At 37.5% G+C, this 22,497-nt stretch overlaps 1 protein-coding gene across 1 annotated transcript in view; it reads right to left on the minus strand.

The window, feature by feature from the left end:
• DNAJC15 (DnaJ heat shock protein family (Hsp40) member C15) overlaps positions 1-22,497 on the minus strand; it is a 64,053-nt gene that overhangs the window by 24,821 nt on the left and 16,735 nt on the right. The window contains exons 2-4 of the mRNA XM_068526662.1: positions 12,609-12,660; positions 10,233-10,306; positions 1,959-2,035 (exon numbers count right to left, since the gene is read on the minus strand). Of these exons, the coding sequence (XP_068382763.1) occupies positions 1,959-2,035; positions 10,233-10,306; positions 12,609-12,660 (203 nt within the window). The remainder of the gene's footprint in view (positions 1-1,958; positions 2,036-10,232; positions 10,307-12,608; positions 12,661-22,497) is intronic.

The following is a 22,497-nucleotide window of genomic DNA, read 5'->3' on the forward strand; positions in this document are numbered from 1 at the left end:
CAAATATTTAGCTTCTGCATTCATGATAGAGATGGGAATAGAGCGGTGCCAACATTTATTCAGCACCTGTTATTTGGTAGGCACTTTGATAAAAAGGTATCACTCATGTCATTATAAATTCCGACAAGGCAGATATTATTAATTCCAAATCAAAACTGAAGAAGCTGAAGGGCAGAAAAGCTAACAATAAGTGCCTCAGCAACAGAATCAGGATGAGGATCTGTCTGCTTAGCTAATATTTATTGAGTAGTTACCAAGTTCTACGTTTATGCTAAAACTTCATATGTGTTCATCTTCCCAGCAACCCTATGCAGTAGAAACTAATATTTTCTCTATTTTACAAATGATGAGACTGAAGTCATGCACCTAACAGGTGGTAAAACTGGTATTTGTACCCAGATTCACTTGTTATCAGAGTCTGTGCTGTTAGCCACTCAATTTTCCTTGTGAAATTTTGTACAGCTTCCAGCTCAATGGGATAAAACTTTATAACTATGTATCTTAAGTCAACTCCTAATTATCTTTCCTAAAAACAGGAGTACCTTGGATGATATTAAATGATACCCTCAAAAACTTTTGTGTTTGGTTTAATAATGTGCATCATATTCACATTTCAACACTATGAATGGGATGATATGGGGGCCCAAGAAAAATAACAATGCCACTCTGAATAATATTAAAGCAAAGAATAGTTAGAAATATAGCTAATTTCCTAGTTTGGTTCCCCTGCTTAAAATCATTTCTTTTTTTTTTGTATTCTCAGTGAGAGAGCCCATCTCTTCTTTTTTTTTTTATTTTTTTAATAAATTTATTTATTTTATTTATTTATTTATGGCTGCATTGGGTCTTCATTGCTGCACATGGGCTTTCTCTAGTTGCAGCGAGCAGAGGCTACTCTTCATGGCGGTGCACGGGCTTCCCGTTGCAGTGGCTTCTCTTGTTGCAGAGCATGGGCTCTAGGGGAATGGACTTCAGTAGTTGTGGCACGCAGGCTCAGTAGTTGTGGCTCGCAGGCTCTAGAGTGCAGGCTCAGTAGTTGCGGCGCACGGGCTTAGTTGCCCCACGGCATGTGGGATCTTCCTGGACCAGGGCTCGAACCCGTGTCCCCTGCATTGGCAGGCAGATTCTTAACCACTGCGCCACCAGGGAAGCCCCCATCTCTTCTTATATTTAAATGAAGCACCAAGCTAAATTGAGCTGTTCCTCCCCTACCCACCTTTTTGTTTTTTCTTGATTGGTCGTAAGAAATTACAAAATGTTTGGCCTTAAATATCTGCTAATCTAAAAGAGATTAAAAAATTCTGTTGATATAGGACTTTATGATCTATTCTCCTTAATTATGTTGACTAAGTCACCATAAGATGTGTTGTAGGTAACATATTGTAACCAACCCCCATAAAAATTTGAGTGAGCTCTAAGGGAACATAAGGTAAACAAATATAGATACTGGTAAATCTATGGTAGGGGATGTATTACTAACTTTAAGTGTTAAATGATATACAGCAATCACATAATATCATTAACTTTCTCCAAACTGTCCAAAGTTAGACAATAAATGGATACTAAGGTAAAACAAGTATAATGAAATATGCTAGATGTCAAATTGTGGAACTAGGAAAGAACTGTGAAACAGATCCCATGTTATAATTGAAAATATGATACATATCAAATTAGAAAACTGAATCCAGAAAGAATTCATCGTCACAACAAAGGTTATTTTGATAATTGCAATAGCTCCTTGTCAAGAAATAAAGGCACGTCACAAATACGCCTGATTTTTTTTAGGGGTGGTAGGATAATCTCTTAGATTTGAGGTTTTAAAATGTAAAAATTTGATATTTTCTCCTCTGCCTCCTATTCATAATTTAAAATATAAGGATAACTTTACTGTCACATTTTCTCCTTTTTCAAGACAAACTTAGCCACAGAACAAAATAATACATATGCAGCACACCTACCTTACACCTAAAATAAGACTTGCTTCTCGCCTACTCATTTTTTGTTCAAATCCTCCTTTATAGTAGGATGAAAAGCTCTATACAGGAAAGAAAGAGCAAGAAATAATTAGTTCCATGTATGAGGTGGCATGACCTCAATCCCATCACACAGCTGCAATAAGAGTAATGTATTTTCCAGAAGTCAACTTGGAATTGTGGGAGGTGGGGAGGGAGAGCACTAAACAATAATCCTCTACAAGAAATTATGACCAAGATAAACACTACACTGAAGGAATAAAACAGGTCAGTAGAAGCAAAAGGCTTGAACTTTATCTAAGCTCTACGGTAATTTTCTCATTGGATAACCTTGACCAAGTCACTTACTGTAGAGATGACAGACATCTTTTTAACCTACTAGACTGGCTGACTGAGAAAGAGGAGAAACTGACAAGGTGGGGAGGACATCAGGATATTAGACAGGGAGGCCAAGAGACCGGAAGACTAGACTGAAAGGTCAATGTGGCTGGAGAGGCCTGAGCAAGGAGGAGAGAAGTAGCAGAGAGATAACTGGCGCCAGATTGTGGAGGGCCTTGGAAGCAATGGAAATGATTTAGGATTTTATTCTCAGTGGTAGGAGAACCAGAGCACTGGGGTAACAGATTTGACTTGGCTTTAAAAGAATTACTCTAACTGCTGTGTGGAGAAGACAGGTGCAGAGTGCAGGCAGGAGACCAGTTAGGACGACATAACAGTAATCTAGGCAAGACATGATGCTGGTATGCACCAATGTGATAGTAGAGGAGGAGGTGAGAGCTGTGAGATTTTGGATGTATTTTGAAAGCAGAAATAACATTTGTTTGGATTGAATATGGGATATGAGAGAAAGCAGGGAACTAAAGATGATGCAGTAAACGCTGTTATACACTGCACAGATCCCCCTTCAGAGCTGAGGCACTTACTCCTCAGACACTGGGGCTGCTGCTGGCAGACAGCACTCAGCTGTCAAACTCCAGCAATTGCCTTGGCTGAAGAATGTCAAGCTCACGCCCCCTTCGCAGGAGGGTCTCTAGCTGATGACTGGCTGACCTCAGGGTATAAACACTGTAGTTCTCCAGGGCTCAGTCCTTGGACTTCTTAGCTATATTTACCTCCCAGGTGATGTCACTTAGCTTCATGGCCTCTTGCCCCAAATCGGGATAATCACGATGAGTCACCTGAGCGTCAGAGCTCCCCGGGGGCTGGCTGCCTCAGGCCTTTTACTAAGACTGCACTGCATCTTAAATTATCCCTCCATTCTTCTTCCTTCTCTTGCCTTCTGGAGCTGTTGATCCTAAGAGCATTCTCTAATAAACTACCAGCTTGCTAAACTTTGTCTCACTCTGCAAATAACTGCAAGGTTTCTGGCCTAAATTGCCATTAATGACTTAGAGAAGGAGTGGTTATTTGTTATTTGTTTCTTGTGGGTAACACATATCAGGAGATTGGTTTTGGTTACATTAAGTTTCAAATGTCTATGTAAGTGGAGGAAAAGTCTGCCCTGGAGATAACATCTGGGAGTCATGAGTACACAGACACTATTTAAAGGTGTGAGACTAAATGAGGTCACCTAGAGGGGGAGTGTAGATAAGAAGTCCAAAGACTGAGCCCTAGAAACTGCAACATTTAGTGGCACAGAGATGGACAGGAATCAGTAAACGAAACTGTGACGGCCTAGCGGTGCAGGAGGAGGAAAAGCAGATGCCAAAAGTGAGGAAGTGAAAAATAGTTTCAAGTGCTTCCGATAGGTCAAGTAAGACGAGAACTGAGGACTGACGGCTGGATTTACCCTTTGGTAAATCTAAGTCTAGTGAAGGTACTGGAAGTGAAGGTTTGATTAGAGTGAGTTTAAGAGAGAACAGGAGAGGGCTTCCTTGGTGGCACAGTGGTTAAGAATCCACCTGCTAATGCAGGGGACACGGGTTCGAGCCCTGGTCCGGGAAGATCCCACATGCCGTGGAACAACTAAGCCCGCCCGCCACAACTACTGAGCCTGCGCTCTAGAGCCCACGAGCCACAACTACTGAAGCCCATGCGCCTAGAGCCTGTGCTCCGCAACAAGAGAAGCCACAGCAATGAGAAGCCCGCGCACCACAACGAAGAGTAGCCCCTGCTCACCACAACTAGAGAAAGCCTGTGCGCAGCAACAAAGACCCAACGCAGACAAAAAAAAAAAAAAAAAACAAACAGAGAACAGGAGGAAAGGAATGGGAGACAGCAAAGAGAGACAACTCTTCAGGAGCTCTTAGAGAAAACAGGATGCATGAACTCAACTTTTAGAAGGAAAAAAATTCACACATGATTGAATGCGTGCATGTTTCTAAAACCTGAACCTATATTTTTCTAAGGAAAAACAAATAAGTGTATGCTTGCATAAAACAAAATCTGAAAGTATACACACCAAAATGTTATTTTGGGGTGGTGGAATTATGAATAATTATTTTCTCCATGTCTATTTTTACTTTCTAAATTTTCAACAATAAACACAGTTACATATACAATTTTTTTTTAAAAAAAAGGACTAAAAGGAAACCAAGTAAATTATTAGAGCTTAAGAAATGAGTCCTAAGGAGCCAGATCTGGTCATTTGTGTAAGCTATTCTCTTTGAACAGCTTGTCATAAATTTCCATTGGTAATAATTCCCTGGCAATTAACTCATTCAACAAATACATTAGCACCTACTATGTGCCAGAACTTTTCAAATGAGACAAGTGAAGTTCTGCCCTTTATCACATAGATGCTAATCTATCAATGTACCAGTACTGTGAGGAATATGATGTACTATTCCAAATTTCAAGTAATTAACAATCTAGTAAGAAAACAAAAAACAACCCCCTCCTCCAAATTGTGAGGGGAGGAAGGGAATCAAATTGTTTAAGTACACATACTAATGTGGACAAATTATGTATGTATGTATGTATGTATATGTATATATACACAAGCACACACACAGAGGGGAATATATAAAGGAATAAGAGATATATAGGGGAATATATATAAAGGAATAGAAAACTTAACAGAGGAAGAACAGCTGGTTTGAAGGTTTCTCTCAGGTGATCAAAATTTTTACTAGATGCATACCTTACTCCCTAATATTTATGAGTATCTACCTTTGTGAGCTCCAAATTTTCAGCATAATAAACATAAATTGATGATGTTTCATGAACTGTCATTTCCACTATATTCACAAAGCTCATTAACCTTAAAAGTAGCCATTATATCTAAGCAAATTTTTTACTTTGTTTTTTCCAGGTAGAAAAGGAGACTAAGAAAAGGTTACTTAAAGTCTAGCATCTGGATGAGGCTCATACCCTAAAACATTAACCTGTTTACAAATAAGCTTACAAGTAAATATACAATCATCACAATCTTTCTAAAGGAACTATATCACTTTTGAGGATAGACATTTAATATTTGGGGGCTATATACAGAAAGGCAGACAGAGAAAACAACGAAAAAAAACTGCTCATGCTACTTCAGAAAAAATCATGCCTTCTAAACTCATATGGAATTTAGGTTTTACATTACATAATTTTAAAAAGAAATTGTAAGCCCTTTGAAGCTTACAAGTAATACACCAATATTACATTATATTAGGATATATAGACATAGACAATGCAGAACTATTTTCTGACAACACTGGTGGGTCAAGGAAATGTTTAAATTAAAAAAAAAAAATGTGACTACAATAAGAAACAACTACATCATCAAACAGATGGAGTAGATGGTTAGATTTTTCTAACAGAATTTCCAAGAACAGTAATAGTGGGATTTATTCTGCTGTCTATTGGAAACACACCCTGAACCTTATAAATTATTATTTTGTATTATTTTATTTATAAAGTATATATATATAAACAAAAATCAAAATAATTTTCCTTCTAAAATTAACATTGAATGCTGTAGTGCTATATATTATTAAAGAAGATGTGAAACGAACCAAGTTAAAGTCTTCATTAGCTAATTTACTCAATCACTTGAAACATAAAAGCCCTCCAAACAACGAGGAAAATATATCATTCCACAGTCTTAAGAGAAGAAACACATTTACCATAAACTATAAACTTTAATTATGTATAATAATCTATTTGATTTATAGAGCCACAGAAGGATGAGTTTAATTAGTGTTATTTCCATGAATTTCACTTAACCATCAAACAATGTTAAGTCCAATTTAAAAAACTTATATTCAAGTAAAAAGAAAAATTCACAAATAGAAAAAGAAAAGCCTCAAAAGAAGATAAATGACTTGGGGTTTTTTCCCCAAGAAAAAAATTAGGGGTAATTAGACAATAGCTGGGTCAATAATATACATTAATACTTTAAAAAATCAAGTAAAAGGTACTGGTTCAAAAAGCAGACTGAATAATAAAAGTCTTTTGCTTTCCAAAGTGCCTTTGAAATGAGAAAAGAGATATTTTAAACAAGAAAAATCCATAAGAGGCCTAGAAAACAAGAAATGGATCAAGTAGCAAACCAGAAAGTTTGAAGAAATCCTGGAAGATTGAAAACAGGTAAGACTGCACATATAGAAAAATCACAGTAGCCCCAGTTTAGCAGCCCCTCTGACTAAATTCAGAGTCAATAAATACAAAAAATAACATCAGGGTAATTAATTAAACCAGAACAGCAGAGAGAGACCATTCCTAACTCCATTAGTATAGGGCATAAGGGCCTGCCACCTACCACTTTAGCCCTCAGGCCAAGAAAGAGAATCATAGCCTGGGATGCATCTAACTGTGGGTGGTAGGTCCCAAGAGAAGCAAAGGAGAGTACCAACAGATCACACTGAACCCAGAGGGCTGAAGAGGGGGACAGTTATGCCAAGGAGTAAAATACACACAGTACTCAACCACTCCTGGGCTCTGGAGGTTCCAACACTGCCTCTGGGCTCCTTGATTTGGAAGAGACATGACTGTTGATATAGGCCACCTACGTGCTCACAGCACACTGCCAATTTTCTCATTCAATTAAATTGTTGAAGTAAATCTACCCAACTGCTAAGAAAGGCCACTTATAACCAGGAGCAGAGACACACTGGAAGGAAAAAATAAAGAAAAAATATATGAGGATCTTACAGAACAAAAAATAGACAATTTTCACATAAGCCAAGGCTAAAAATTCCTGTGAAATTTCAGAATATCAATAATAAAGAGAAAATCCCCCAAATTTCCGGCACTAAACGACAAACACACAAAGAAAAATCACCCCAACCTAAAAACCAAAAACACAAACAAAAGAAAATCAAAATCAAAACAAGCAGTGTACAAAGGAAAAAGAACACCAGAAAATCTGGCTAAGTCTGTGAGTACCAAAAAATATGGCTGAGAGTACCCAGGAAAGTATAAAGGAGGGCACAGAGATTCAGTCTGAGCAGAGACTTCCGTAGTATCCCTCTAATACTGGCTCCACCAGGTTCCAAGAAGCCAGCAGCTACATGATAACAGTGAGAGGGAAAGAAACAAACTCTCCACGCATTCCATATGAACAAAATTATTCTAGGCAACATTCCAGAAGAATGGGGAAAAAAGCATGAGAAAAAGAAAGATGAGATTTAAGAAAAAGATGATGTTAAAGCATCGAAGAAGTGAATAAAGTTTAAGAAAAAAATGAAAAGAGAACCCATAGGAACTTGAGCCTTGAACATTCTCCTTTGAGTGACAGGGATTTACTGATACACGACTACAGTCCCTATTTGTTAGTAACTCTATTTGATTAAATAATGAACACAGTTACAAAATCAAAACACTGTAAATGGTGTGCTTATGAATTTGGCTCTTTGGAATCAGTGCCAAGAGAAAGTATGTATATATTTCATTCCTCAATTTCCCTGGAATAATTAATATTTAAAGAATTATTTTAAAAACTCCTATCTTCACTGAGGTATAATTATGATGATGATAAAGATATTCCAAGATGTTTCACTGCAAACTGCAAGAGTAGTACTTTGTGGAAAAGGGGCCAGATTTATCAAAAGGCACTTGTCTTAACTTGAAGCCCACAAAAGGGAGGGAAAGGGGGCACATATCACTTTTCTCTCCTTAAGAAATGCAGGGGTCGGGACTTCCCTGGTAGCGCAGTGGTTAAGAATCCACCTGCCAATGCAGGGGACACAGGTTCGAGCCCTGGTCCAGGAAGATCCCACATGCCACGGAGCAACTAAGCCCGTGAGCCACAACTACTGAGCCTGCGCTCTAGAGCCCGTGAGCCACAACTACTGAGCCCGCATGCCACAACAACTGAAGCCCGCGTGCCTAGAGCCCGTGCTCCACAAGAGAAGCCACCGCAATGAGAAGTCCACACACCGCAATGAAGAGTAGCCCCCCCTCGCCACAACTAGAGAAAGCCTTCGCACAGCAACGAAGACCCAACACAGCCAATAAATAAATAAATAAATAAATAAATAGAGACACCTTTAAAAAGAAAAAAGAAATGCAGGGGCCGCATTCAGGGTACCCATAATAATCTCTTAAACTATTCTACCTTATCTGTGAGCCTCCACAGAGCAGTGAAATGTTTCTCATTTTCTTTCTCTCTTTTCCTTTCAGTGTTAAATAATGTAGTTCTACAAAACACAAGTCTATTTATGGTATAAATATATCTACTGAAGATCAGCATAACAGGAGAGAAATGATTTCTGAAAGTCTCTCAATTTGCTATACATAAACATATGGAAAGACATTTAAATAACTATGTCAAGCCGCCATCACCTAAGTCCCTGGACTATCTCAATACCCTCTTAACAGGTTTCACAGCTTCTCCTCTGACTCATTCTAGTCTATACTCTTTGCAGCAGGCAGAGTGATCACCTAAATTGGTAATCATGTTGCCCACGTGCTCAAAACCTTTCAAAGGCTTTCCATCACACTTAAACCAAAATCTGCTGTCTTTGTCACAGTCTATTTGGCCCTAAGTGATCTGGGCCCAAACTACCACTATTCCTTCCACAGACACCACTGGAGTTACTCTTGCTGCTAAACTCATTTCCACCTCAGAACCTTTGCAGTGTTCCCACTAGAAAGCTCTTTCTTCAGATGTTCACATGGCCTGCTCCCTCATCTTCTCAGAGAGGCCTTCCCAGACCTATCTAATATAGATTCCTCTCTGCTGTTAAAGAATCAATCTCTTACGCTGATTTAGTTCTCTAAAGAAAACTAAACTTCTACCTTCAACACCTCTACATATTATATATCTTATTTGTTAATTGTTTCCACTAAAAAGTAAACTCCTAGAGGGCAGTGTCTTTGTCTGGTTCATGACTACCTCCCACTCCCCACAATAATGTCCAGTATGTAGTAGGTGCTTAATGAACATTTATTGAATGAATGCTAAATACCTATTAATACTTTAGCCAAATAAAATATAAACAGGAAAACAGAAAATAAACACATGCTCCCTCTAATCACAGACATGCATTTATAAGTCTGCAAAATCACTTGCAGTTCTTTTGACCCCGAGTTTAATTATCTGTCATAAAATAGTATGTCATCCTTTGAAAGTGTGGTTATTGTTCATGACTAACTAAGCCTCACAAGCCTATAATGCCTTTGCTAAAATAAGCCATTCATTCTCAAATTGCTGTAAGCCAAACTGATCTATCCCAGATCTTCTGTTTCCCAGAAATCAATGTTTATGTTGTACTGCTTCAGTGAGTTTTCTTTGCATGGTCTCCAGTGGTCACAAACCACAGTTCACCACACTATAGCTTTTTAGATACCTACTATCATTCATTTTTTACTTATATTCAGCTCAGCAGAGTAGCTGTAATGCTGGTAGATGAACGTATAAGCCCTATAGGTTTCAAGGTTGGAATCGTATAATTTTATGTTTGAGATACATAGCCAGGTGTGGTGGTACGAGGAAACTAGTTTCAAATTTGAAGATGAAATAAACTTTTGGGTAAGCTCCATCAGGACAGGGACCATGTCTGTTTTGTTCACCAGCTATGCCTAGCCCCTGGCACAGGACAATCACTAAATGAATACTAATTAAACAAGGAAAATAAATTACCTCAAAGTTGATGTAATACTACTTAAAGGAATATGATAATTAGAGTCAAAGTCAGGAATAAGCTTAGATATAAAATAACATGACCAAGAAACTTAAAAGAAACTAAATCAATAAAGTAGATAAAGTTGCCAATGATACAAACACTTGTATGAAAATCCAAAACATTTTTCTGAATTACTATCAATAATGGCATATAAACTAAAATCAAAGCAAGGTTAGATTTCTAACTAAAGCCATTTTTAACTTACAGGAGTTGAAATCTTTTTTGCAGTTTCTGTGATTACTTGTCCTAGAGGTTTCCAGATTTGAAATGTGTAGCGACCTAAATAGTAACAGGAATAAAAGCAAATATAATATATTTTCTACAATGAAAGCCAACACCCACAAAGTGCTCACCATAGTATTTATAAATAGTTTACTTTATATATGTTATTTTAATAACTATCTCAAAATCTACCAGAAAGACAGTCACGTTTTTTCAAATTTCTAATTTATTAAATGGAGGACAGATTTCATTTTAATATAATTTTCATAGCTATTAAATTAAGCTTTAGTTCATAATTAGAAAATTAGAAAATTTCAATGGTTATGTATAAAATCCTACTTTTGTACAATGTTACAGGTCATAAAAACAATAACATCCTAGCACTCAATTTCTCACTGAGGATGACTACTCTCCTAAAAGCTTCTTTTATTTTAGTGCTTTCCTTTCTTAGGCATCCTAATAATCAAAACTCCTCTGAGTCTGGACAACTAAGTATCAATAGAAAAACAGGTCCTAAATTGTTTTGAGGGCATAGAACAAGAATAAAATGTTATCTGGCTAATTTACCTTTTGTACCCTAATCAGAATGTGTGTCCACTAATACTAGGGTCTCTTTTCCCCAAGCTCTGCTAGAAAACCAGTTATGACCCTCTGAACTTAAATTCAATTTCTAACCATAACGTTATTTGCAAATCAAGATTTCTACTGGGAAAGTTCAACTACATAGATGTTTTATAAGAAGTAACCTGTCTAAATATACTGTCATTCCTGTGCAAACAACATGTTACAGTGAAAAACAAAGGATGCTAGACATAGGAAGATGTGAAGTAGCCAATCTAAGTAGGAGATAAAAAGCTCTTGAGATCAAGTAGAACATTAAATAGAGTAAAATTAAATGAAGCTGGAACCCTAACTCATCTAAATCTCTTATATAAATATCAACTTCCATTTGATTCTACAACAGTATAAAATATGGCTTTTAAAGTACCTCAAAATTCCTTCAAAACCACAATCATGCAATCTCAATGTAAAAAAGCAATTAAAGGCTTCAAGAAGTGACATCTGGACATTTACTTTAACCATAAAGGAGAAGATCTAGTTCCAGTAGTCTAGGGGTACTTTCTCCTAAATTCTACTCTTCAGTCGTATTTGACCCTGAAAGAGAACTGCCTGCTATTAATATTCTAGTTAGTAAACTGAATTTGGCAACAGAGTAGTATGTATAGAATACATACACCAATTCTTCTCATTGTAGAAAGAAGACCTTGGCAAAAGTGTATCTTTCTCTAATTTCAAATAAAAATCTTACATTTGCATTTGAAATAACTATGCCTATTCTGCTACAGTAATTAATACAAAAATTGTTTTATGTTTATGGGCAAGTTTGTCAGAATTCCTTTTCAGACATTATACTCTTCTCATGAAACCGCAGTAAGTAGTTAACTATAGTTATATGAGACACAAGACTTTGACAGTACAAGAACCAAGAGAATCTGAACCACTGATCTTCCTGATTTTAAAGTTCTTACTGGTAAGGTGCTTTAAATAGAGTTGTGTGGAATTAAATATCATACAAAACAAAACAAAATCTTTTATGTCTCTTTTTCTATTGGATTTCACTGCATATAACCACAATGGAATGTAGCTCCACCTAAAAAGAAGATCCAATTAACAAGATCAAATCCATGGAACTTAAGAGACACAAATGCTAAATGAAAAATGTAAACCTTTATCAACAAGGAAATGCTCTCAGATTAACATTTAATTAGAGAATAGCTATGCAATTTAAAACTATAAATTAATGGTTAGAAGAGACAGCAATTTTACTTTAAATCTTTATAACTATTCTTTCTAAAAAGATTTTGGCAGTAAAAGAAATTCTCCTGCGTTTGTCAAAGAAATTACACCAACATGTTAAAATGAATGATAAATATACTATAAAGAATGGCTACGCTCATCAGAAAGAACTGACAGCTCAGAAAATGCGTATTTTTATCGGCAAGAAAAAAATATGGGAGAATAAAAGAGCCCCATTATCACTTACACTGCTTCATATTAAAGAGATTTTATTTTTTAATAGTACACTATAGCTCAAACTAAAAAAATGTCAGGAGGATCAATTATTATTGGGGCTAGTTTTCCTAGCTTTTGTATAATTAATTTCCTTCACTACAAAGTTTATCTAGATTTGCTACGCTGACAAATCTTCAGTGACTATAAATGTTGCAAAGAATGGGAACGTATGTCTTAAAACCAAAAACCTCAGAATACTAAGAGTCTTCTCATGAATCACGATAGAAGCTATTTGGAAATATTTCTCCTACAACATTTATTGATATATATCCTTTATTTATCTTACCTGCAAATCCAAGAGTTGCAATACCCAGTCCCACAGCTATCAAACTTCTTGCCTATGGAGGAAAAAATGATCATCACTTATAGTGTTACATACTGGGTTTTTTAAGTAAATCATTTTAAATAATGAGAATAATTATGATTAATAACACATTTTCCTCAAGCTCTGCGGTGTAGAATTTTTAAAAATCTTCAGGATTACAGCTAATTTTCAGTGAATTAAAATAATTCTAGATTTCATTTAATTTCCATGTATTTGAATTTGTTCTAACCAAGAGCTTTTATGTTACCTATTGCTAAAATGTTTTCTATAGACTATTCTTAATAGTGGGTTTAATGTATTTATCTTCTATAAAGCTAAAAGGTAAATATTTCCTCCTCCTTTACATATGCAATGCTCAATGGACTCTGCTATATTTAAAAAACTTGATAAAACGTATCCATGTTTAGAAAAGAAGTCAAACTGCGAAAAATTAGTAAAAGTGATGAATAACTTAAGAGCTAGCTTATTTCTACCTTTCTAGATCAATGTAAAAATTTTTACAGTAAGAGCCAAGAATTCAGAATTTAAAGTTATGAGCTCATCCTGATAAATTTTAAATTAGTTATATACCCCATATCAGTCTATGCTTTTCTCCTTAACCACCTTGGGAAAATATATGTCACAACAGAAGAAGGTTTTATGTAGCAAAGATCAACAGTTGCCCCCCCCCAAGATCCATTTTCCCCTTCTTCTACAGGATCAAAATTCCTGTTTTTAGCCAGACACATATTTCCAAGCCCCCCCTTAGACTTAGGTACAGCTATGTTTACTAAGTGTTGGCTTATAGGATATAAGCAGAGTGGTGTGTGCAGCCTCAGAGAAGTCCTTCATGGGACGGTGGAATGTCCTTCTCCTTTTCCATTCCTCCTTCCTGCTGGCTGCAATTTAGACATTATACCAGGAGCTGCCATGTCGGATAAGGAAGGAAGAACAATGAGATGAAAGGAGATTGTGTCCTGGATGATCATGGAGCTGCCACAGCACCCCTGGACTGCTTCTATTTACATGAGATAAAAATAAAATTGTCTTCCTAAGATACTACTACTATTTTCAGTTTTCAGGTACTTACAGCCAAATCAAATTTTGATGGGATCAGAATTAAGGAGAGACACTATAGAAAAGGTTTTTGTCTGATTAGTGGTGAAAGAGGCAAACCCATAAGATCCAAAAACTAAAAAAAAAGCTACAATAATCTCACTAGGGAATAGAATGGAGTCATTTCACAACAGTACAGCAGAAATCATAAGATGGAGGCTGAGACTAGATGGATAGTAAAACCGAAAAGCCCTATAGCCATCAGTTTTCAAGTTCTGTAAGAGAATGCAAGTTTTAGGAAATCAAAGCCCCAAGACTTCAAGAGGAGACTCTATAAGGATAAACATTAAGACACAAAGGCCAACTGTATGAAGGTGCTCTAACTTTAACACCCAGTAACTCTCTCTTGGAAGTCTAGAGCTCTTCATAGACAAGATGAGGAAAGTTCATCTAGGTTTCCCCTCCTCAGTTCCAGTTGTTTTTTTGTTAAAGAGTTAGACTTTTTTTTTTTAATAAATTTATTTATTTATTTTTTGCTTCACTGAGTCTTCCTTGCTGCACGCAGGCTTTCTCTAGTTGCCGTGAGCGGGGTCTACTCTTCGCTGCAGCGTGCGGGCTTCTCATTGTGGTGGCTTCTCTTGTTGCGGAGCACAGGCTCTAGGCGCGCGGGCTTCAGTAGTTGTGGCATGTGGGCTCAGTAGTTGTGGCTCGCAGGTTCTAGACTGCATGCTCAGTAGTTGTGGCGCACAGGCTTAGTTGCTCTGTGGCAGGTGGGATCTTCCTGGACCAGGGCTGGAACCCATGTCTCCTGCGTTGGCAGGCGGATTCTTAACCACTGCGCCACCAGGCAAGTCCTCAGCTCCAGTTCTAAGATTCACATTTTCACCAGGCAGAGCACTAGGGCAATCTCAGTAAAGGAAGATTCTTTCCCTGGCAGAGAAGGACAAGCCTAGAGCTAGCTAGCAAGAGACCAGTCTTTGAGGTTCCCTTCAGGTTGTCTAGATGTAATTACTCCTGAACTGAAGGGAAACGAGTATTGATTTCAAGAAGGTGTTCTGTTGAGGTATATTTTTGCCATTTTCTAGAGCTTCCCAGGGGCTACATATTTTGAGTTTTCCAGTCTTATTTTCCATTGGTTCACTTTAAGAATCCTCAGTCCAACCAAAGTACTCAAATGGGGCTTCCCTGGTGGCGCAGTGATTAAGAAACCGCCTGCCAATGCAGGGAACACGGGGTCGAGCCCTGGTCTGGGAAGATCGCACGTGCCGTGGAGCAACAAAGCCCGTGTGCCACAACTACTGAGGCTGCGAGACACAACTACTGAACCAGCACACCACAACTACTGAAGCCCGCACGCCTAGAGCCCGTGCTCTGCATCAAGAGAAGCCACCGCAATGAGAAGCCTGCACACCGCAACGAAGAGTAGCCACCGCTCACTGCAACTAGAGAAAGCCTGCACGCAGCAACGCAGACCCAACTCAGCCATAAATAAATAAATAAATAAATTTATTTTTAAAAAAGTACTCAACTGTTTTCATGTGTGAATTTATTTTCCTTCCTTATAAAACTTGTTTATTCTTTCACCTGACTAGAAATATTTATCTTTGCCTATCAAGATCTGACATATTCTTAATATTTCAGCTTGAACCAGCCACAGAATGGGAGAAGTCATTTGCAACACATAACGATGAACACATACCCAAAAATACAGAGAATTCCTCCACATTAAAAAGACAGATGATCCAGTAGAAAATGAACAAAAGAGTCCAGGGGGACTTCCCTGGTGGGTTCAGTGGTAAAGAATCCGCCTTCCAATACAGGGGACATGGGTTTGATCCCTGGTCGGGGAACTAAGATCCCACATGCCGTGGGGCAACTAAGCCCACGTGCCACAACAAAGAGCCCACGTGCTGCAACGAAAGATCCCACATGCCTCATCGAAGATCCAGTGTGTCACAACTAAGACCCAACACAGCCAAAAATAAATAAATAAATAAAATATTAAAAAAAAAAAAAGAGTAGGTCAGGGACTTCATAGAAAAAAATATAAATGGCTAATAAACATATGAATACTAACAATAACCACAAAACCAAAATGTTGTAGAAATATTAATACAAGAATATAAAGATCTCTGGCCTTTGTGGAATTTGTTCCATCCACCGATGCATCAAGCACCAAGCAATAATATCTACACTTCCAGGGTTATTCTGAGGATAATATTAATCATGTATGTAAAGGACTTAGCACAGTGGCTTGGCACATAGTAAACAGGCAGTAAATGTGAACCACTTTAATGTTATCAATAAGAATAACTAACTACTAGGAATGTAAGTGGTGTAACAGAAATACGAACAATGTTTCATAAACTCTTAAATTTGTCCAAGTAAAAGATTCACAGAAGTGGTTTTTGAGGTAGGCCGTAGAAAATGAATTGGTCTTCTCTAGATTAGATAATCCAAATTTTCACATTTTGAAAAATGCATATTTGAAAAACATAAAGTCTTGAAAAGTTGAGTTATTTTAATTTCACATTTTTATAGATTGATTATTGCATCATTTTTATTATTTCTACTATTCAAATATATACATATGAGACAAATAGTTGCCTCATTATCTTAAAGAGATTTTTATGTCAAGGTATTTATATCAGAAACATTAAATCACCAGACATTTGATCATTTTTCACTTTAATCTAACAATACGTAAGGCTCAATTGTGTTTAACAATTAAAAATTCAATTTAATTTAACAAATTAAGTATTAAGTACTCTGATGATTATTATCCATTTGTCTCTCCAGATTCACTTTCCACCCTTCTCTGCCTTGCTCTTTACCTCTGTCTTCCCTTATCTCAAAAGACTACATTACCCAGTCCTCACTTGCCCTCTCTCGCTTCTGGTTGGGTTTGGCCAATGAGAGGAAGTGTTGAACAGAACACCATGCACTGGTTACCAATCCCAGAAAAGGACTCTATACATTTCTGCCCATTATATCTTGGTATCAAGGTTGTGAAGGAAAACACAACAGTCAAGCACTAGGTAGAACAGTGATTTACTCACATAGAGAAGAGACAGAGTAAGATCAGCTCCAGTCATGTGCACTAGTCTCATATGGCTAGTGGATGCCAGCCAGCTGACAAAGGGAAATTGGCCCACGAGCACCCTCCCCCTCTTTATCCCACACTATCCCTAGAGTCTGAAATACTGAAAGCTGTGGGCAAGCCTGAAACAGGGGACGATAATCCCACAAAGTACAGGTTGTGTGAGCTCCTCATCTCTTGGTAAGGAAGTGTTCCAAGTCCAAGACCCATTCTTACGAGGCCAAAAGGGGTTGAAAGGCTATGCACATGAGACTTTTTCCCAACAGGAAGCATCAGCAGAAAAGCAAAGAGTGGAAGGAGGTAGAAACAATAGTACAACTTATTCCCTGCTGTATTTCCTCTTTGGCCATGGCTCTTGTTGAGTGGCTCCTCTTCCATACCTGTAACTCTCACTGGGTTCTGGAGCATAGTTCCCAACCCCTTGCCTCTTTGCCTGAGTGGATAACTGTTTCCAACTGGTGCTAGTCCCTGGGTGATTCATCATCCCTTTTTGGTTACTTTAAACTATGCCCACAACTCTGCAAATAGCCCCTTCGTTAAACTATGTTCCAAAAAACCATCCATTACTACCAGGACCCTCAATGATACAAGCATGACTGTACACCAGTCACTATACACAACAAGGCAAAGGCCTATATCAAATGGGTCCTCTACAGGATGCTAAACATGGTGAGCCTCCAACGTTTATGCTAATCTCCCAAAGATCTTTATTTTTAACCTATAGCATTTATTTCACTAATGTATGCTTAGATGTGTTCTGTCTCCTTAAGCTTTTCTAGATAGCAAGAGCTTTTAAAAAATCTGATGAGGGGCTTCCCTGGTGGCGCAGTGGTTGAGAATCTGCCTGCTAATGCAGGGGACACGGGTTCGAGCCCTGGGATGGGAAGATCCCACATGCCGCGGAGCGACTGTGCCCATAAGCCACAACTACTGAGCCTGCGCGTCTGGAGCCTGTGCTCTGCAACAAGAGAGGCCGCAATAGTGAGAGGCCCGCGCACCGCAATGAAGAGTGGCCCCCACTTGCCGCAACTGGAGAAAGCCCTCACACAGAAACGAAGACCTAACACAGCCAAAAATAAATAAATAAATAAATAAAATAAATTTATTAAAAAAAAAAGACAGGCATCTATGTATATTATAGACATTCAAAACAATCAGTATTTAAAAAAAAATCAAAATCTGATGAACTCTATGGATCAACACCTTAGAAAAGCACAAATATATATATATATATACACCCTAGAAAAGCACAAATATTTTTGAATATAATTTGAGGGAATCCATGGGTTTCCTTGAAGCCCTTCAGCTCACAAACCCCAACATGAGAACCTCTAAAAAATAAATAAATGTGGGGCTTCCCTCATGGCGAAGTGGTTGAGAGTCCACCTGCCAATGCAGGGGACACCGGTTGGATCCCTGGTCTGGGAAGATCCCACGTGCCATGGAGCAGCTAAGCCTGAGTGCCACAACTACCAAGCCTGCACTCTAGAGCCCACGAGCCACAACTACTGAAGCCCGCGTGCCTAGAGCCTGTGCTCCGCAACAAGAGAAGCCACCACAATGAGAAGCCCGCACACTGAAACAAAGAATAGCCCCTGCTCACCACAACTAGAGAAAGCCCACGTGCAGCAACGAAGACCCAAGACAGCCAAAAATAAATAAATTAAATTAATTAATTAAAAATATAGTTTTTAATAAATGTGGACTTCCCTGGTGGTGCAGTGGTTAAGAATCCGCCTGCCAATGCAGGGGACACAAGTTGGATCCCTGGTCCAGGAAGATTCCACATGCCGCAGAGCAACTAAACCCGTGAGCCACAACTACTGAGCCTGCGCTCTAGAGCCTGTGCGCTGCAACTACTGAGCCCATGCACCACAACTACTGAAGCCTGCGCACTCTAGGGCCCGTGCTCCGCAACAAGAGAAGCCACCGCAATGAGAAGCCCACGCACCGCAACGAAGAGTGGCCCCCACTCGCCACAACTAGAGGAAGCCCGCGCGCAGCAATGAAGACCCAACGCAGCCAAAAAAAATAAGAAAAAACATAAAAAATTAAAAATAAACAAAGGCTCACTGAAATAAGAAGGGTGTTTCATTTACTTTGAGTTCCTAGAGCATATCAGATATGCCATTTATATTTCATTTCTCATTCATTCAACAATAGTACAATAAGAAAAATAATGCTAATGCCAGAATTAATCTCTATTTCTGAAGACTAACTTTATAGAAAGATAAACACTAAAGGCCTTGCAACCTTTAAAAACAAACCCAAATTAGGTAGATCATTGGAGCAAATAAGAATGTTCAATAAATGACCCCAAACTGTGCAATCAAGTCTTACTCATCCACACTGAAAATGGACAAAGTATTAGCATAGCTAATCAACAACTCATTTCTTATTGGAATTAAATTACTTATTGGAAGGGGATTGTATCTGATTTACCTCTTTAATAGTATTTTCAATTAATTTGATATTAAAATAGTTTATACCTTTTGAGCATAAACAATTGATAACAAAAATCTATTATTTGGAAGTTGAACTCAACTTGAAATTTTAAAACTATTATGCATCCTGCACTACCAGATTTTTGTACTCTGTAATAAGAATAAAGGTCTTCTGCATAAAGTTTTCTATGGAAATATTAAGACTGTCAGAGAGATAAGCAAATAAGTTAAAACTTTAACCTCAAACGGTCCAGAATAAGAATATTATTTGTTTCCTAGAGAAAAATATTTATCTACTACCTGTTTTTCAGTCACTAGAAAGTCATTTGTATTTTTTATTCAGACACAAATTTAAGAGAGCTCTAAAACAACAAATTCCACCAACTCTCCACATATGTGAATGACCCAAACAGAAAAAAGAGATCATCTAGTTGAAATACAGAAGACAGGAAGCACAGGAAAATCCATCTGAAATCTGAGCAAGTAGTTCATGCAGAACTCTCAGCCATACCTTTACCTGATCTTAAATTTTTTAAAGTAAAATAACATCTAAAGCATATTGGGGCTTAAAAAAAAAGCCCATGGTTCATTTGGCATAACTGTGTAAATATCAGAGAATTCCATCAACATCTTCTCTATTTGACTACTGTTGAAAAAAATTTCACATATGCTTTATCACTATGCTATTTCACATTTATTTAAACTTCAGTGTTGTACCTTCAGGCTAACAGGATCTATTTTATTTCTTTTATATACGCAACACCATATTTGATCTATGTCAAGCACAATGATGTGCTTCAATTTTTATTCTGAATTTTTTTTAAACAATGATGCTTTAAAACTAAATTGCCAGTAACAGAACAAAAACGACATTGAAAAGACAATTTAAAAGCAAAATGGAGAGTGAGGCATAAGTGTTAGTACCATAAGTACTGTCATTGTCTACCAACTAGGCAATAACCAGGTTAAATGTCTATGATTGCTCATGCAACTAGACTGATATCACGTTACATCTGTGTTTTTACAGAAACTAGGGAAATGTTGCTACTTCTTTGACTTAGGGAAATTAGAATATGGGCTGAAAATAAGACAGGCAGTGTGATTTAAAAAGAAAGATATGTATACACCTGTACTCTGGCCTAAGCTAAAATGGCCATAGGTGTCAAACATATGTAGGAGACAGTAGATGGTAAATGTGGGTGCCATACAAGGTATTTTTGTTGTTGTTGTTGTTGTTTTAAATATCCACAAGGCTGCCTTCAGGAAGTTTTAGTTTTGAAACTTTTTCTTTGAAGGTTCAGATGGTTAGAAAAGTAGCTAACACTTTCTAGGCCTGCAGAAGATCTAAATAAATTCTTAGATACATTTTTTTCTATATAAAATTATGCAAGCACATATTTAGAACAAGTTGATTTTTCTATAAAAAAGGTATATATGTGCACATATATACCTAAAAACTAATACAGTTACAAATCAGTTAAAAATTCTACCAACTAATTCTTTTACAACTGGTCTAGACCAGTGTTTGGGGAAAGTGGTCTATATAAGGAAAATAGAAAAATTCCATTCATATCAAATTTGGAAATTCAGTTTTTAACAATCTCATCACGGTCACCACAGAAAACACAGATGATATGTATACATATAACTAATTCATGTGTTATTGGCCAATGGTATTGTAAGTTTTAAAAAATTCATGGCAACTTTAGATTATATTTCTCAAAGATGCCAAAAAGCATAGTTTTCACTGCATCCCCTTTGACCATACACAATGCATGAATATTTTAGATTTTAAAATGTCCAAGCATATGTATGATAGCATTGCAGAAATTAACGAACAGTAAATTCCCAATGAAATCACTGACTGATTTTAAATGGTTGGAGAGTTACCACAACGAATCCTCTGCCTAGGGACTTCTCTGGTGGCACAGTGGTTAAGACTCTGCACTCCCAATGCAGGGTGCCAGGGTTTGATCCCTGGTTAGGGAGCTAGCTCCCACATGCATGCCACAGCTTGCCTGCAAGCTGCAACAAAGGAGCCCACGTGCCGCAAATAAGACCCGGCGCAACAAAATAAATAAATAGAATAAATAAATAAATATATATATTAAAAAAAAGACTCCTCTGCCTAGACTGCTAAAGCTGACCGGAGAAAAGTCTTATGAACACACTATATAGCACCATTAAAAAATTATGGTTTCTGATGGCGGCTGGGCTTTCAAATCCACTCAGTATCATCATCTCCTTCATCCTTGATTCAAACCATTCTCCATTCCTTTTTGCCCTTACTGTTCTAAATTTTACTTTTGTCATTAGCCTTCATGTTTTTCACCCATGAAGCAAGCATGAACTTCCTCAGTCTTCCACCCTTTCACCCCTGAATGTATAATCCATGTGCTTCAAAGTTAATCAAGCCTGGGCTCCAATTTCAGCTCAACATTTACCAAATCTGCGACCCTAAGCTGATCTCTCTAGGCCCATTTCCTCATCTATAAAATGGGAATGTGGGAATGTGAAAACCTAATCACAGTGTGCTCAAAATGATTTATGAGAAAAGATTATGAAAAATGACCAACGCACTGTATAAACATGGCAGATGTCTGTTAGTTCTTTATTCACTCCCACAATTTTACTCTTAATCCTTTCTGTTCTTCTCTGCTCATTCCTCCTGGAAAATCCCTGCTTATTTCAAATAGCTTTAAGGTCACCTCCAGGTAAAACTTTCACCACACATCTCCTCACTCAAGTATAAGTTTTTAGTGACCCCATAGTACTTAGCAGTTCTATTATAGTACATAGCACATTATTTAATAATGGCTTACCTATTTCAAACCCTTTCTAAAATGTGAGCTTCTGGAGGTAGGGACTGTTTACTTCTTCGGATTTCCGAAATCTAACAAAGTACCTAGTACATAGTAGGTTCTCAAAAGTTAATATAATGGGATGAAAATGATCTTAAGTAGCATCCCCACTATCCAGATGCCTTTTGGAACTTGAATTATTTGTGTACTGTATTGGTGTCTGCTAGTGAATGGAATTATGATGGGAATGGGAAAATATAATGGAAAATGATAGTTAAATTTAATTAAGAAATTAACACATAATCATGTCTCAAAATATTCTGGACCAGGTATATATATCCAAAAGTCTCACAGAAGAAAAAGAAAATGAAGTTAAGGGCCTGTGCCAGGTAAATTTCATTACAAAAATGAAATGAATATAACTCACAGATCCATGTAGAAAAACATGAAGGAGTAACTGAATTATTAAA

The sequence above is a fragment of the Eschrichtius robustus genome, chromosome 18 (assembly GCF_028021215.1).
Source record: "Eschrichtius robustus isolate mEscRob2 chromosome 18, mEscRob2.pri, whole genome shotgun sequence".
Classification (NCBI taxonomy): Eukaryota; Metazoa; Chordata; class Mammalia; order Artiodactyla; family Eschrichtiidae; genus Eschrichtius; species Eschrichtius robustus.